Here is a 15,523-nt window from a genome sequence, read left to right as displayed (position 1 = left end):
GGGGCACAGCTCAGACACCGGGCTGGGACTGCACCTCAGAACACACGCACACACACACGCACACACGCACGCGCGTGCGGTCTTTTACGATGCCCCGGGGGGAGGGCAGTGAGAGGCGGGGTGGCCAGACTGGGGGTCAGCCACACTCCCAGCACGGACGCTCAGCGCTCGGCACCCGCCGGCTGCCCCGTGAGACCTGACACCGGCTGGAAGTAGGTCAAGTCTACCAGTGCTGACGCTCCAAACACAGAACGACATTCAGATTCGTGGACTGTGGTGTTCTCCGCACCGCTGCAGCAGAAATACCTAGAAGACCCATCAAAAAGCTGTGCTCTTCTTCACTCTTAATAACTATAGGTTTATTTGAATGAAGGTAAATAACCCAGTATATTTCCCTGGTAAAAAGAGTACATTTATATAACCTTCATTTCACTCTGCAAAGAGCTGAGTCATACAGATGAAGTTAAAAAAAAAAAAACAATAAAATGAGCCCAGCTTTCTGATTATTGGAAAGTCAAGTTGATTTTCCTCGGGAATCCTTAATTTACCTGTTCTTTCTTTTTTTATACCTCTTCACATTAAAAAAGCATTCAGACGGGTCTGCAGCACAAGGCCCTTTATGTTACAAAGGCTGAAGGGCAAAGAGCGCGTGCTGAGGGCCCAAGGATAGTTGTACCAGGACATCTAAGCAAAGGGTTTTTACTGAAAACAAAGGAGGAAAAGGAGGCGGAGGATGAGGAGGAAGAGGAGGGAGAGGAGGAGAAGTTTAATTTCACTTTTCTCTTCCTAACAGCAAGGATAGAAAGTTTTGAGAAAGATAATGAGTCTGCACTTAAAGCAGGGTTTGGGGCCTCAACCCCTCCTGTCATTCCTCTCGTCCTGGGTCCCCAGGGCCAGGGCCTATCCAGAGAGGAGGTCCCCGAGAGCCACTGTCCGATGCTGGCTTAGCAGCAGCTGTGCCCAGCGCAGGGCGCCCAGGCCGAGTCCAGCGTAAGCGGGGCGCAGGCAGCAGGGCTAGAGGAGCCTCTGCCTAGGACGAGGATGGCCAGGGCTGTGGGGCCACCATCCGCTGACCAACGCGAGGGACCGCGAGGGGGACCGCTCCGCCTGCAGGAGACGGAATGTGCCCTGAGCAGAATGGAGCAAGGGACCAGACCGGGGCTCTGCCTGAGGCGGCCTAGGAGTAGAAGGGCACCCAGTGGGTGCTCTTGGCTCTGGGTGTGGCCGGCAGGATTCTAAGGGGACACCCACGCCTTTGTCCCCTGGTGCATTATGCTGCGTGGTGACGGGGGTTTCACAGACATGAGGAAGGTCACCGATGAGCTGATCTTAAAATACAGAGGTTATCGCGATGGGCCGGACCACGTGAGTGCTGAAAACACGCTTTCTCCGGCTCGGGGGAGGGAGTGTACGGGGAGTGTCAGAGAGATGAAAGGTTTCACGCAGTTGCTGGCTTTGAGGACGGGACAGAGGGGCCACGTACCAGGGAGTGGGAGTGGCACCTAAAAGCTGAGAGTACCTCTCCCCTCCCCCACGCCTGGCACAGAGCCAGCAAGGAAACGGGAGTCTTGGTCCTAGAGACACAAGCAAACTGATTGCTTCCAAAACCTGGAAAGACTTTGACAGTGAACTGTTCTCTAGAGCCCAGAGGGGCCTTTGGAGCCCACCCCTGATTCTGGCTGTCGGGGACCCTGCGGAAAAATCCAGCCACGTCTCTGACCTGCAGAACTGTGGGCTCGGGAATGGCACCATTTAAAGCTGTTCAGCTGTGGGCATCGGTTATGCAGCGAAGGGAGAGTGACCCTGGCCCAAGCACAAGCTGTGGGGTCACACGGGGACTTGGGACAGGAGGAGGTGTCCCAGCCCTTTCCTCCCAAACACAGGGGGACAAAGCCCCCACTGCCTGACAAAGGACATCAGCCACTGCATCGTTTGATCTGAATTTTCTCTTCGCATCAAACGAAAATAACATGATCCCATCAAAGCTGACAAGTCCGGATACTGCACAAGAGAATGACGTCCCCCGAGTTTCTGAAGCCACTCAGAAACATTACGTACATAGTTCACGTATCACCTCTTGACAAGAAGGGACAATTACGATTCTAGGAAGGTGCCCAAGTTGCCTCACGATGTTGATGGAAGGATAGGACTTCGAGGATGAAGTCAAAATGCCGGATAGAGACCAGGAAACCCACCCTGTCCCGCGGCCCTACAGGCAGCCACTGGGATTCCATGGAAACAGACCTAAGGTCGAAGGATGTTTCTCTCCCTTCAGAAAAGAAAAATATCTCTTGCATTCCTAGGAAGGCATCTCATCGAGACATCATGACTCAAGGCTACTCTTCAGAGGAAGAGAATGTTCTTTCAGAGGTGAATTAGGTTAAGTTTTGTCCCTGTAACTGGTAAAGATTTAAAAAGGAAAATGAAAAAAATTTCAATAGCTTTTGTAAAAGTAGTGAACTTCTGAGAAACGTGATCTCGGTTGGTTTGTTGGACTGCCCTGGTCAAACCTCTGAAAGCCGGTTTGCCTTGTGGGCAGCTGGACACCGAGGTCTCCGGCAAGTCCCTGACGTGCAGGGACTGACCACTGACCACAGAGGCCAACAGGACATTAAAAGAGCCCAGAGGGCAGACGAGTCCACTTCTGCCAACAAGAGAGCACCAAGCGTGGCCCCCAGCCGTCGGAAGCAGCAAGGCATTATTGCAAAGGGGCTGGTCTAGTCCCATGTTCTGCGTCCCAGAGAATGCCTCCCAATGTCAAAAGGCCCCAAGTTATAACGATCCTCTGAGAGACTGAGCTTCACCTCCCAAGCTGCCATTGTATGTCCCCACGCCCAACGATCATGTCTCTCGTCTCCAGGGGCCGGTCTCAAAGAGGAGCTTCTCTCCCCGACAGGTCCATAACCGGGTCGTGAGCGGGGCAAGTGTGTGGGAAGGATTAGGGAACAAGGGGGAAGGGACTCAGAATCATCCCTCAGAGCACGTTCAAGGCCACGCCGCTTGCCAAGGGCATGGCTCCCGTGGAGCTCCTCCCCGCGTGACAGATTCTGGCAGCAGCCTCTCGGCACCAGGCCTGTAAGATCAGTCCCAGGAGGACAAGGGTCAAGTTCAGTGAGACAACACGTGCACTTTAGTGACATCCGACCCAATGAGTCCCACGTGGACAGATTAAGATGCAGTGCAAGGCCGGGGACAGGACTCCCCCCGTGACATCCATCTGCAAGGATGATGGGGACAGCGCTTGTCATCCTCCGCGCGTGTCCTAGAAACTGGGGTTCGGCTGGCGCAAGCCGCCGGGCTCTCCCGTCAGACGGGACGGGTCCCAGGAAACACAAGCCACCTGCCGCCCGGCTGGGTCTCAGAACCTGGGGGCTGGCCGGTCTATTCCGAGCCAGCGAGGCTAAGACGCAGGCCGAGCCGTGGGTTTCTCCGGGGGCAGCACATCGCTGAGGCCGCTGCGAGAACACAGGTACACTGGGCGCTTTTCTCGCTACTCGGCGGCGACAAAGGCAAGTTACCTGCGACTGGGACAGGGCGCCGGACCCCCTGCTCTCCTGCGACAGGAAGAAGCGGACGGACAGCAGCAGCTCCTGGATGCAGCAGCGGAACTCGTCCTCGCTCTGCCCGCCGGTGGCCCGCGAGAACAGCCGCCGGGACTGCACGATGTACTTGAACAGGTATTCCTGCGCCTGGAAGCAGAATTTCCAGAGAGCGCCTCTCAGCGGAGACCAACAACGCTTGTCTAATGGACAGATGGGAAAGCCACGGCACCACAGTCGGTTTTAAAGGGCTGAGTTCAACACGAGGGACCCAGGAGACTGTAGAACATGTTTACCCGCAGCAGAGTTTTTTCGCTGATGCTTAATGAGAGGAAAAGGTATAGATCATTTGAAAACTCTACTGATGGCTGCCAGGGGGGGGGTCTTGGGTGGTGAAAAAGGTGGGGGACTGAGAACCACAGAACAGCCGCAGGGCTGGGAAGCACAGCACAGGGCATGCAGCCCATGATCCTGTAATAACCACGTGTGCTGCCAGGCGGGCACCGGGACTGTGTGAATGTCTAACCACGACGCCGTACACCTGAAACTAATGTGATGCTGGACGTCGACTTTAATGGAAAAACAGCTTTAAATACATAAAAATTCTGTGTAATTCTTCAGTGGGACGAACGTTAAAGGTTTCAGTCCTCGGAGGCTTTTAAATGAACAAAAAATCTGTTTTTCAGAAAGGTTTTGTTTGCTAGTAAGCACTCTCGGCACTTAGTACTTTCCCTTCCATGAGGCCACAGCGGTCAAGGTGTGCACACCTGTCCCCTCTCACCGCTGACCCGGAGGGGAGGCCTCCACAGGGGTCAGAGAGGACCAGGGCAGGTCCTGGACAGTCCCTTTAAGAATCTACACTCATTTGGGACGCGTCTGCAGGTCAGGCATTAGCATCGCCACGTGCCCCTGAGCACAGGCGCAGAGAGGCGGACAGCGTGGAGCTGGGAGGCCCGGGGAAGCCTCGGCTCCCTCACTGGGATCCCTGCTAACCCACCTGCTCTCCTAAAATTTAAGACAAATCGTCCTCAGGGGGCCTCCGCCAGGGTGACGAAGGTGAGGGCCGGAACCGCCAAGCCTGGCTGGCCAACTGCAGTCCTCGGTCACACCCCTCCCGCCCCCCTGCCGGCCCCAGACGGCGCGCCAGCTGTTCCGGAGCCCAGAGGAAGAGGGGGGACTCTGCTCCGAGCAGGTGCCAGTGCGTGAGCCTGGCAAAGTCCCCAACGATCTCCCCTGCCCTGGAGCGGCCATGATAGAGTAAGGCCCTCGCACGGGACTCGCCACCACCCATCACGTCTCCGTGGGGGAGCCTGCTCGTCGCCGCGCAGGGGGACCACAGTGTCCGGCGTTACCTTCAGCACCTCCTGGATGTGCTCCTGCCGCTCCGCCTCCGTGACCCTGTCCACGTACCACTTGAGCACCTTGATGAGGTCTCTGGAACAGGGGGAGACAGGTGAGCATGGAGCACGGGGCCTTGCGGTCCATGCAGCGCCTACCAACCCAGCCCCTGGTCTCAGCGCGGGGAGGCCCCTTTTCCCGCCACGAGCCACGTTTTCTCTCCAGGAGCCCTAAGGTGATCCCTTCACAAAGTCTGCACGTGGGAAAGAAGCCGCGCTTCCTGCCAGCACGGTCCCTCTCAGTCTGGCACACCCCAGCCCTGCTGCTTCTGGATGCTTCCACTCAGGTGACCGCCAACAGCAGAGGAAGGGCTCTGGCCAAGGAAGGGCCAGGAAGCGTGACTGTCACCCTCAGCCCTGGACAACCGCTAATCGGGATTTCTTCCCATGACCAGGGAAGGAGCTGGGTGAGATACTCTGGGGAGGTGAGGGGGAAGGAGGGAGCACCTCAAACCCACCCCCAGGGACTCATCACACCAGGCCTCTGACCGGGGGACAAACAGGCTGTGGCACCGTGTGCCTCAAAGGACAAAGGTCCAGAAAAGCCAAGTTTTATTTGTTGAAGAAACAGCTTGTATTAACACTCTCCCCGCGAACTCTCGGGACTGCAGTCTCCCTGCCTGTAACCCTGAGCTGTTCTGGGTCTCTAGGGACAAAGCGGTGTTGCTAGTGCTCCTGCTTCCTCACAATCAGGGAAGGCTGCCAGGAGGAGGCATTGCGGTGATGGCCGTGAGTCTCCGGTGCCCACAGCCCGGCACCTGCCGCCAGCCTCTTCTGTCTCACTGCGACTAAGCATCCCGCTTCCCCAGCCAACTGGAGATGCTAGAAATGACACTCTTGTTCTCCAGCCTCCGTGACAATTTCAGGTGGAAGCAGGGAGCCCTCACGCGAGGGCCCAGGGGGCACGCCGAGCGGCAGAACCCAGCCCACGCTTCAGAGCCAGGCCAGCAGCCCCGTCTCACCCTCCACAGAATGCACGCTGGCGGAGGGCCGGGCCTCGCCAAGCTGAGTGCGCTCGCACAGACGCTGGGGGTGCACATCCCTGCTCGCCCCTGGAGGGGGGCCCAAGGTCACGAGCACGTGCTCCTCTGATGACCTGCTCGCCTCCCTGTACTACACGGAGGGGCGAGCAGGGCAAACCTGAAGCCATGCCCCGCCAGCACTCCTGGCACCAGTGACTGTGCATGCAGGCACCCATGGGTGCGCAGGATTAAGCTGCAAACGTGGGCAAGAGCGCGAGGCTGGCACTGGGATGGGGCGACAGGACCCGGGGGTCCACTCCAGGGCGGAATGTAGGCCGAGCCGGAGACGGGGCAAAGCTCAGCACAGGACAGAAAGACAGACGCCAGGCTGTGCGGACACAGTCTCGCTGGAGCACGTCAGCCCCGCCTCCCTCTCAGCCTGCGGGCGCGCCCTGAGCTGACAGTCACAGACCCCAGGTCAGACCAGACGGCAGCTAGGACCGCAGGGCGGAGCCCAGTGACCGCACCACTTGCAGGGACAGTGCCTGGCGTGCAGGGGGCACTAGATAGGAACAGGAGTGGCCTTAAAAAGACCGGGTGGCCAAGGCTGTTTTCCCTTCATTCTTTCTTTGTAATCGACATCCAGAACCACTAAGGAGGGTGGTCATGAAATGGGGCTCTTGGCAGCCGCAGGGAAAAATACTGAGATATCTTAGACCAAAGACTATCACGTGAAATAGAGACAGGAAGGAAATGCTTTAGGAATAGAATTCAGAACGTTCTATTTTATTCCTTTGATTTGATCAAAATAAATTCCAGCCGCTAACAAAAAGGTGTGTGAGAAGGAAAGACACCGTCTCAGGAGACAGCGGAGCGGCTGTGCTGGGTGTGCTCAGCGTCCCCGTGAGGCCGGCTCTGCTGGAACGGGGGCGCCTGGACGCCACTCCCACGAGAAGGGGTCTCACCTGTACGCGAGGGCCCCGGCAAAATGGCTCTCGATGTAAGTGTCCATCACAGGCTTAAAATGATGGAACTTGCTATCTTGCAGCAAATTTATTATGTGAACCTGAAAAGAAAATCGAGCTTTGTAACGCCGAAGGCCCCCCGAGACGTCGCCGTCCTTTCCAAGTGAACCCCACGCTCCTAAGCGCACATCTCTGAAACCGCCCGGCTCCGGACGGAGAGGCCGCGCTGTTCCGCTATAATGAACGTGAATTTAAACTCACCAAAGAATCAAATACTTTCGACCCATATTTCTGGGAGTTTTCATCTAAAATTCCGAATAAGGTGTCCAGCGTGTCCTGCAGGAACTGTCAGGGAAAGGGGAAGGAAATAAGCCCGTGAGGTGGCATCAGTTCCGCCCCTCCGAGTGGCCCTCGCCCGTGACCTCCCAGGGGGGAAGGAGGCAGCCGTACCTTGACGATCTCCGAGCCATCGATTTCCTTCAGCTTCGAGAGGCAGCCCGTGATCTTGTCTGGGTGGGTTCTCCACTTCAGCAGGTCGAGCATGTCACCTTCCCAAACAGAGAGGGCCATGAGTCGCCTTATGAGGGACCAGTCTCGCACGGCAAAGTGTCCTGCTGGCGAAAGCTGAATCCTTGCACACGTTGCCTGTGCGTGGCCGGCTCCCCCACACTGTGGCCAGCTCTCGCGGGCGACATTTATTCGTGGATTCTGACATCTCCCTTTCCAGTGTTCCTGACTGACAGGCTTCCCCCTTCCTCCTCTGCTTCTCCCGTGGGCCAGGGCTTTGTCGAGAAAGCGTGTCCGGAGATACTGCACTCTGAGCCGACGGCCATGTCTGCATGCTCCCAGGTGACGGCAGCAGTTCCCTCACGCTCCCAGGGGTCCGCCTGCGTCCCCCCGGACTGCGCACCAGAGACAAGGACACCACACCAGGCCCGCCCTGTCGCACTCCCAGCACGCAGGGCGCAGCAGCCCGCAGCGGGCAGCTGGGAAGTGTTTGTCAAATCATTTTCTGCCTCCTCCCAAAAAAATGGGAGTTTCTTTTTTTTTTAAATCCTCATCCGAAGATATGTTTATTGATTTTTTTTTTTTTTTAGAGAGAGAGGAAGTGGGGGGCAAGACAGAGAGAGAAACATCCATGCGAGAAACATCGATCGGGTGTCTCCCGTTTGAGCCCGGTAACCCAGGTACGAGCCCTGAGCAGGATCGAACCCACCGCCGTCTGGTGCACAGCATGACGCTCCGACCAGCGGACCCACCCGGCCAGCGCTAAGATGGGGGCTTCCTGAGTGCTGGGAACCGGCTTCCTTCACATCTGGGGCCCCAGCTCTGCCCCTACACCAGTCCCACAAGCAGTGAATGCCTTCTTGACTTCGGGGAGCGTGTTTCTGGAGGGACACGTGCTGGGAGACAGAAAGACTGACAGGGAAACAAAAGCCCCCAAATTAAGCAGGAAACAAACGAACGAACAAGAAACCAAGGAAGCAGGTGTGATGAGGAACAACATACGTAGCGAAGAAGATGAGATGAAAGCCTCCGAACCGCAGGGGGGAAGAAGAACGGCCCCCGCGCCAGCCAGAGTCGGGAGGACAAACCCGTAACAGGCTTAAACGTAAGAAATTTAGTCCCAGGGGGGGGGGTCTGCCCACAACAAAAAGAGATCCGAGGAAGAGGAGGAAGACTTCGAATAATAAGAAGGGGACGTAAAAAATTATGAGTTTGAAAAAAAGGTCAATCATGTTTTCATAACAGAAAACCTGAAAAGTTTAATACTAGGTCCAACTCAGACAGCCGGGAGGCACGAGGGAGACCTTTCTAGAAAGGGCTGGTTATACTGTGAACATCTGCTGCTTCCACGGAGAGAGACACCAGGGGCAGGGCCGCACCGACACCCTCCGGCCTGCTGCCTCCCGGCTCCCTGTCCCCAGCTCAGGGCACCTCCCCGGGGGCACCTCCTCCCGAAATCGCCCAGGCCGCTCCCTTTCCGTTCACTGTCCCCCACTCCACCACCACCTGGCCGACCCCCAGCTCCTACCCCCACCCTGGCCCTTGAAGGGGGCTTGGAGAGTGCGCGGGGGAGGGAGGGGCCCTGCTGGCCACCAAGGGACACGGCCAGAGGCCGCAGTGGGAAGCCGGGTAGCGCTGGAGGCCTCACGCCTCTCTGGGCTGCTTGTTCTGGAGCCAAAGGCAGAGTCAAGGGGGAGTCTGTCTGGACATCATGCATCTGCAGGCAGAGTCCTCGGAGCTAAGACAAAATCGTCACCCCTTGGGTCTCCAGGTAGTCGTCTGAGGATACGCTCATGGCCAGCTGGGAGCTGTGACCTGCTACTGGAAATGTGCATTTTATACACTCCGTTCAGCATGCATTTCACGCACGCCGTGCGCCTAACCTGCCAGGGGCTGGGACGGGCGGCCGGCAGGATCGCGCTCCATGGTTCTAACCCACAGTCTCGGGAAGAGCTGGAAGGAGTCACCTACCATCACTACGGGGGGAGCGGTCAGTCACTGGGCAATGGTGAGGCTACTTTTAAAGATGGCTTTTATGTTTTCTTAACCTTTGAAAAAGTTGTTTCATAGCCCAAGGAAGGTAACAAAGAAGTAAAATAATTTCTTCCCTGATCCCTGCCTTTAAGAAGTTTAAAAAGATGATCTACCTGCTCTGGCAGCGACACGGGAAGGAGGCTGAAGAGAGGGGACAGACAGACAGACAGACACATAGCAGGGACCTGCCACCCAATGTGCTCTGGGAAGCTGCTCCCAGAGACCGCGCGGGTCACTAAATGCCCAGCGGTAATGGAAGTGGGATTTGCATATTATCCCGCCGGAGTGAAATGAATACAAACCAATTCCGGTTTGGACCTGGATCACTTTGACACAGAGATGTGTCAAGCGTACAAATTTCAGAAAGATACCTGACTTGCTTCCTCCTTCCCAGCTCTTTGAAATACAGGACGTGTTTTCCTGGCTTATTCTGAGCCGTCTTATATTGACAAGGTTAATCACAGCCAAAGTGATAATTAAGCACTTCCACATCTTCCGTGCCATGAGATGTCTAAGAGAATGATTTCACCAACATCTGGTTTACCCACATCGACCTGAAAATGTTCTCCATTTTCTACAAAACAGCAATTTCTGGTTGTCAGGATTTGGTTCTGTCTTTTGTTCACAATTCCTTGAAGTGGAACAACAAGGAGGTAGGACTAAACATTTTAATGGCCGATCACCTATTTTTAGGTGTATTTGTGCGGCTGGCAGAATAATGCCCCCCAAGGGCCCCTGTCCTAGTCCCCAGAACCTGTGAATGTGTTTGCCTTACATGGCAAAAGAGATTTTACAGATGTGATTCAATTTGAGGACTTAAACTTGGGGGATTACCCTGGTGGTCCCCATGTGCCCGGCCAGTGTGGCTCAGCGGTTTGCGTGTCATCCTGCAAGCCAAAAGGTCGCCAGTTTGATTCCCAGTCAGAGCACATGCCAGGACCGCAGGCTCTGTCCCCAGTCGGGGGGGGCGTACGAGAGGCAACCGATCAATGTCTCTCTCACATTGGTGTTTCTCTCCCTCTCTTTCTCCCTCCCTTCCCCTCTCTCTAAAAAGAAAAAGAAGAAGAAAAAAAACCATGGAAGATTGTCAGAGTCAGAGAGATCTGAAGAGACTGTGTCAATGGCTTTGAAGATGGGGACAGGCCACGAGCAAAGGAAAGTGGGGGGGGCCCTAGAGGCTGTAAGGTCAGCAGCGGGCTCCCCCCTTGAGCTTCCAGAAGCGAAGCAGCCGTGTGGCTGACTCCCAGGCTTCAGCCCAGTGAAACTATTTCAGACTCTAGACAGGATTGTAAAGAAGTAGATATTTGTTATTTTAAGCAGTGAGTTTAAGTTATTGTTTCAATGGCAACAGATGACTAATAAATCTACAAATATTCCCCGAGAGACAACCAGGAGTCTGTGCACGTAGGCTCTGTAACCAATACGCAATGAACCCACAGAGGTGCACAAAGGCTCCGTCTAAGGGAGTCGGGAACAGATGGGCTTTACGATCTTTCTAACCTCCCTGGGGGTAGGCTGGCCCCCTAAGAAATACCTGAGGTTCGGTAAATGCTTTATAATCATTACAGAGTTATGCCAATGCAAGTCTTCTTTAAGTAAAACCATTAACCACTGAATACTGATAAAAGTCTGGTATAACTTGACATCTCTTAACTTGGTGATAACAACCTTCAATCAAACGTCCCAAAACGATATCACACAGTTGATTTTAAAAAGTACTTCTCCAAAACTGCTTCGGAAGGGAAGAAACCAAAGCCAATGTAAACATGAAAGTCATTTGTCAAGGGCCCATGTATACACACAGAGAACAGCATGAGAAACTGAGAGGGGCTTACAACCGCGGTCCGCACGGATGCGCTGCGTGTGCTGAGGCCTAAGAGGAGACACGCACTTCCAGCTGCACACGCTGCTCTGAGCCTCAGAGGAAACCCAGGAGCTCGTACAGATGTGTGGGCCCCGGAGCACAGGACACACAGCCCCTTACTATGACGTGACTCTCCTCTACGTGACGAATCTGACTTATCAACATGGCCTTCAGGACGCGGCCGGACGCTTTACGGGGCAGCACAAAGCCCTCCGAACACGCTGAGTTTACTGCCTGCATCACAGACACTGTTTCCACACGTTGCCCGGAAGAACATCTAGCTTTTTAAACTATATCTTGGCTAAACAATCACGGACATAAAAAGGGACGCTAGACTAGGCAAGCAATCTCTAATTAAACACAAAGCAGCCTTCCTTCCCAAGCCTGCGGTTAGCACTGCTCGTGCAGAGGGGACCCCGGGGGTGGCATTCTGTGTCTTATATCTTATTCCTCTTTTCTTTTAAGCAGCTGGGTTTTAGGGTTGATTTGAAGAGCCGTGTACTTGGGTTCCGAGGCGGGGGCCATCATGAAGCCTTAAGTGACGCGCAGGTAACAGACCGCCAGGTCCCAGCGCTCCCCGTGCGCACGGCTCTGCACAGAGACGCGGCCACTGCCTGGCTGCGCGCACCAAACCCGACAGCACCTCTGCGCACAGCCTTCCACGCGGACGAGATCGTACGTTACCGTTTTGTGTGAGCTTCGTGGAACAGAGGAAGGAGGTGATCCAAAAGGACTCCTTTGTGGCCTTCACGGCTGGATTGCCACTTCCCAGGAGGAGGCCCTTGGAGAAGGGGAGCTTGAGGTAGCGGGCGGTTTCCTGAAGGTTTGTGTTTTCTTCGCACTGTTCAAAATATCGACAAGGCGGGTCGGGAGGGAGAGAGACCTCATGAGAATTATTCGGCATCGTTTCCATTCGTAGCGTTTACAAACGGGGAAACGTTCCAAACAGCATCACGAACAGGTACCGGCTTTCGAGTAAAATGGCACAGAGACGCGTAAGAGGAGCAAAGCTCGGACCTCGGGCTGGGGCAGATGGGTCTGCCTCCCGGTCCCGTCCCTCCCCACACAGGTGCCTGGATCCAGTTACTTAGCCCCTTGGGACTCCACGCCTGTCTCTGAAACCTCCTCGTAAGTAGGAGGTCATCAGTGGGACACAGAAAGCCGTGGACGTGTGCCTGATCCCTTGGAAGTGCTCAAGAATCTTATTTGCAGTGATCATAGAATTTGAAAAAAAAGTGCTTAGGTTCTTTCAATGTCCCCTCCGACGCCGCGTCTAAGCAACGCCTTCCTTTGAAAACGGCAGCTGAAGGAAAGGGGGTTTCAGGGCAATCTACCGGCCCCGCTACGTGAGCGGAGCCCCTCCCTCACAGAAAACACCCGCTAATGAGTGAATGTAAAAGAAATGAAATTTTAAAAACACAGCTTTATATCCCTAGTGTAAGTCTTTCTTTAGCCAAGGATTGTCAGTTAGTGTGAAAACCAGCAGGAACGCTGTTGAGGAAATGCCTGTTCACAGAGTCAGTGGAGGGAGGGGACAGGGTCCCTGCCCCGTGGGGGGCTTTCATTACCCCCGAGGAGTAATGCCCTCGTCTGTTAATACCGACGGCAAAGCGGCGGTCAACCCCCTGGACTCCAGCTCTGCCAGGGCGGGACGGAGGGCCGCGGGAAGGGGCTGCTTCTCCTCTGTCACACAGAACAAGGCTGTCACCAAGCAGGCACCGGTGGCAAAGGCACACGATGGGAAGCAGCCACCCCCGTAAAGACGCTGGGGGAAAAGCACATGTGTCAGGGACTACGGGGACCGGGCAAGTCGCTGTCACCGGGCTGGCTCCTATGACAGAAAAATGACACGGTGGGAGACCCCGTGAGACCCACGGACGTCTGGTGTCCGCCGTGCCGGGCCAGGCCCGCCGAGCCTCGGTGACCGCGCCACGGTCGGCTGTGTGAGACACTCACGGAAGGACAAGCCGGCGAAGGACTGGGGAACATTCTGCACGGTTTTTGCCACGCTTCTGGGAGTCAGAGGCATATGCTCAGACTCAAGCACAGACGTGCTCAGACAACGCCCGCAGGGAGCGTGGCTGGGGCATGGGGGTCCCGGCACAAAACCGCCGCGGGACCCCGAGACCTCTCAGTTAAGAGAATCTGGCGCGACCCTGATGCTCGGCTCCCATTTAGATTAAAGAACACGGAGCCGGTGAAACTACCCGTCGCACGACCAGGTGCTCACACCCAGGGGTGAGTGGGCAGTCAGGACGAAGGGCAGGTGTCTGTCCCAGCAGAAGCGCGGAGGCGGGCGGAGGCAGGACAAGCAGCTGTTTGGGACAAGCGGAGCCGGGGGGTCTCTGGCTCATCCAGCGGAAGGTGTTCACGAGGCTGCTGGGAGTTCTGGGCTGGCAAGGCAGCAGAGCTGTGGCACGGGGGCCGCGGGCGTGGGCGAGCCGGTCCCCGACGGGGGGGACGCACAGGTGACACTTAAGGCGAGCAGCCCCGACAACGCCGGCATGTGAGGGGCGGGGAGGGAGGGTCCTCCCTGGAGGAGGAGGGCGGACGGAGCCCAGGACACTGTCAGGCAGAGCAGCTTGGGAGGTTCCCAGCGGCAGGCCCATCAGCACGGTCACCCACGCCTGGGACGTGGGGCACGGACAGATTTTGGAAGGGGCTTTCACCCCGGATTGGGCACCGAGTCTTTGAGGGAGAAGCTCCATTTGAGCAGCGGGGACAGAAGAAGCAGCCTGAGGCACAGACAGGACATAAGAAAGGAGGGGCAGTGACCGAGCAGCGGCTTTTCATGGGGCTGGCTGTCACAGGGAGGGGTCAGAGGCTGTGCAGGTTACTAAGATGTATTATTTTTGCTTTAAAGATAAAGGCATGGCTATGCTTCCCACCTGGGAGCAAACTGCAGAAGAGAGGAAACGGTGATTGATACAGAAGGCAGAGGGCGCGCTGGCAGGAGCCGGGTCTGGGGCGTGGGGGGCAGATCCTGAAGGAAGCAGGTGGAAGCATCAGCCTCGGAGGGAGGGGGAAGGGGTCTCGCCCCATCCTCCAGGGCAGGAGGCAGGAAGGAAGGGAAGGACGCAGCTCCGCGCGCAGGTGGCCGGGCGGAGAGCACAGGAAGCTAAGGAAGTGCCTGTCTGGCGGCTTCTGTTTTCCCTGCTAAGCAGACAGGAAGTGGTGGGGAGGGCAGGACGGTCAGGGGCCCGTAAATAGCTCCCGTGCGGACAGAGAGGAGCTGACTGGTTCGCCTGCAGTGGTGACGGTCCTGCCTCTGTGCCCACAAGGCTGACGCAGACCCGGAGCAGCAGAGTAATTTCCTCCAGCAGCTCAGCTGCCTAGGACGGGGCATGAGGAGGGGCGATGCTGGCAGGCTGATCCGGGCCTGGTCTCTCCTTCCCTTGAAGGCACAGCAGAGCTAAGGGTCACCCTGGCTGGCATGGCTCCGTGGATTGAGCACTGGCCTGCGAACCAAAGGGTCGCCAGTTCAATTCCCAGTCAGGGCACAGGCCTGAGTTGCAGGCCAGGACTGGACCCTAGTTGGGAGCATGTGAGAGGCAACCGCACATGGATGTTTCTCTCCCTCTCTTTCTTCCTCCCTTCCCCTCTCTCTAAAAATAAATAAAATCGTAAAAAAAAAAAATTTTTTTTAAATAAAATAAAAAAGGAACCAAGGCTCAAGAGATACCCTGGTTAAGAAAAGGAAAAGAGCAAGGTCAGGGGGATCTACTGAGGAGACTGAAAACACAGGTAGAATATAAAAATTGGAAGGTTGAAAGATCACGTCCGAATATTGGGAATTTAAGATTTCTGACTAGAAGTGGTTCTTGATAATTTCATACATCCACTCACCCATCATCCAACCACCCACCCACCCTTCTGTCCATCCACCCACCCATCCACCTACCGATCCACCCATCATCCATCCATCCATCCACCCTCCCAATATTCATTTAGCACTGAAACTGGGGGGGTCCTTCTGGCTGAGGATGAAGCAAGGCCCGAGGAAAAGCAGAACACAGATAAGATCACGGGAGTTGAGGTGACCAAGAACCAGGAAGAAGTGGCACTGGACAGGTCAACCAGGAGAAGACGGCCTGGAACTAGGGGCTAAGCTGACTGCGGGCAGTAAACGTCTCTCCACAGACTCTTGTAGTGGAGCCCCCACATTAAATTAACCCCCCTCCGACCAGGAGGCAGGACCATCCTCTGCTTGCCTGATTTCTCACCTGGCCCTTCTCCTGCTCAGAGGCACTAGGCT

The 15,523-nt window shown here is 55.8% G+C and overlaps 1 protein-coding gene across 1 annotated transcript in view; it reads right to left on the bottom strand.

The window, feature by feature from the left end:
• The window catches only part of DOCK4 (dedicator of cytokinesis 4), a 275,819-nt gene that overhangs the window by 75,812 nt on the left and 184,484 nt on the right, over nucleotides 1–15,523 (bottom strand). The window contains exons 17-22 of the mRNA XM_090287015.1: nucleotides 11,953–12,109; nucleotides 7,314–7,411; nucleotides 7,125–7,208; nucleotides 6,864–6,964; nucleotides 4,892–4,973; nucleotides 3,519–3,689 (exon numbers count right to left, since the gene is read on the bottom strand). Of these exons, the coding sequence (XP_090143141.1) occupies nucleotides 3,519–3,689; nucleotides 4,892–4,973; nucleotides 6,864–6,964; nucleotides 7,125–7,208; nucleotides 7,314–7,411; nucleotides 11,953–12,109 (693 nt within the window). The remainder of the gene's footprint in view (nucleotides 1–3,518; nucleotides 3,690–4,891; nucleotides 4,974–6,863; nucleotides 6,965–7,124; nucleotides 7,209–7,313; nucleotides 7,412–11,952; nucleotides 12,110–15,523) is intronic.

The sequence above is a fragment of the Furipterus horrens genome, unplaced genomic scaffold (assembly GCF_987537825.1).
Source record: "Furipterus horrens unplaced genomic scaffold, mFurHor1.1.pri manual_scaffold_9, whole genome shotgun sequence".
In the NCBI taxonomy this organism is placed as follows: domain Eukaryota; kingdom Metazoa; phylum Chordata; class Mammalia; order Chiroptera; family Furipteridae; genus Furipterus; species Furipterus horrens.
Note: the sequence above shows the minus strand (reverse complement) of the source record. Positions and strands in the feature narration are given on the sequence as shown.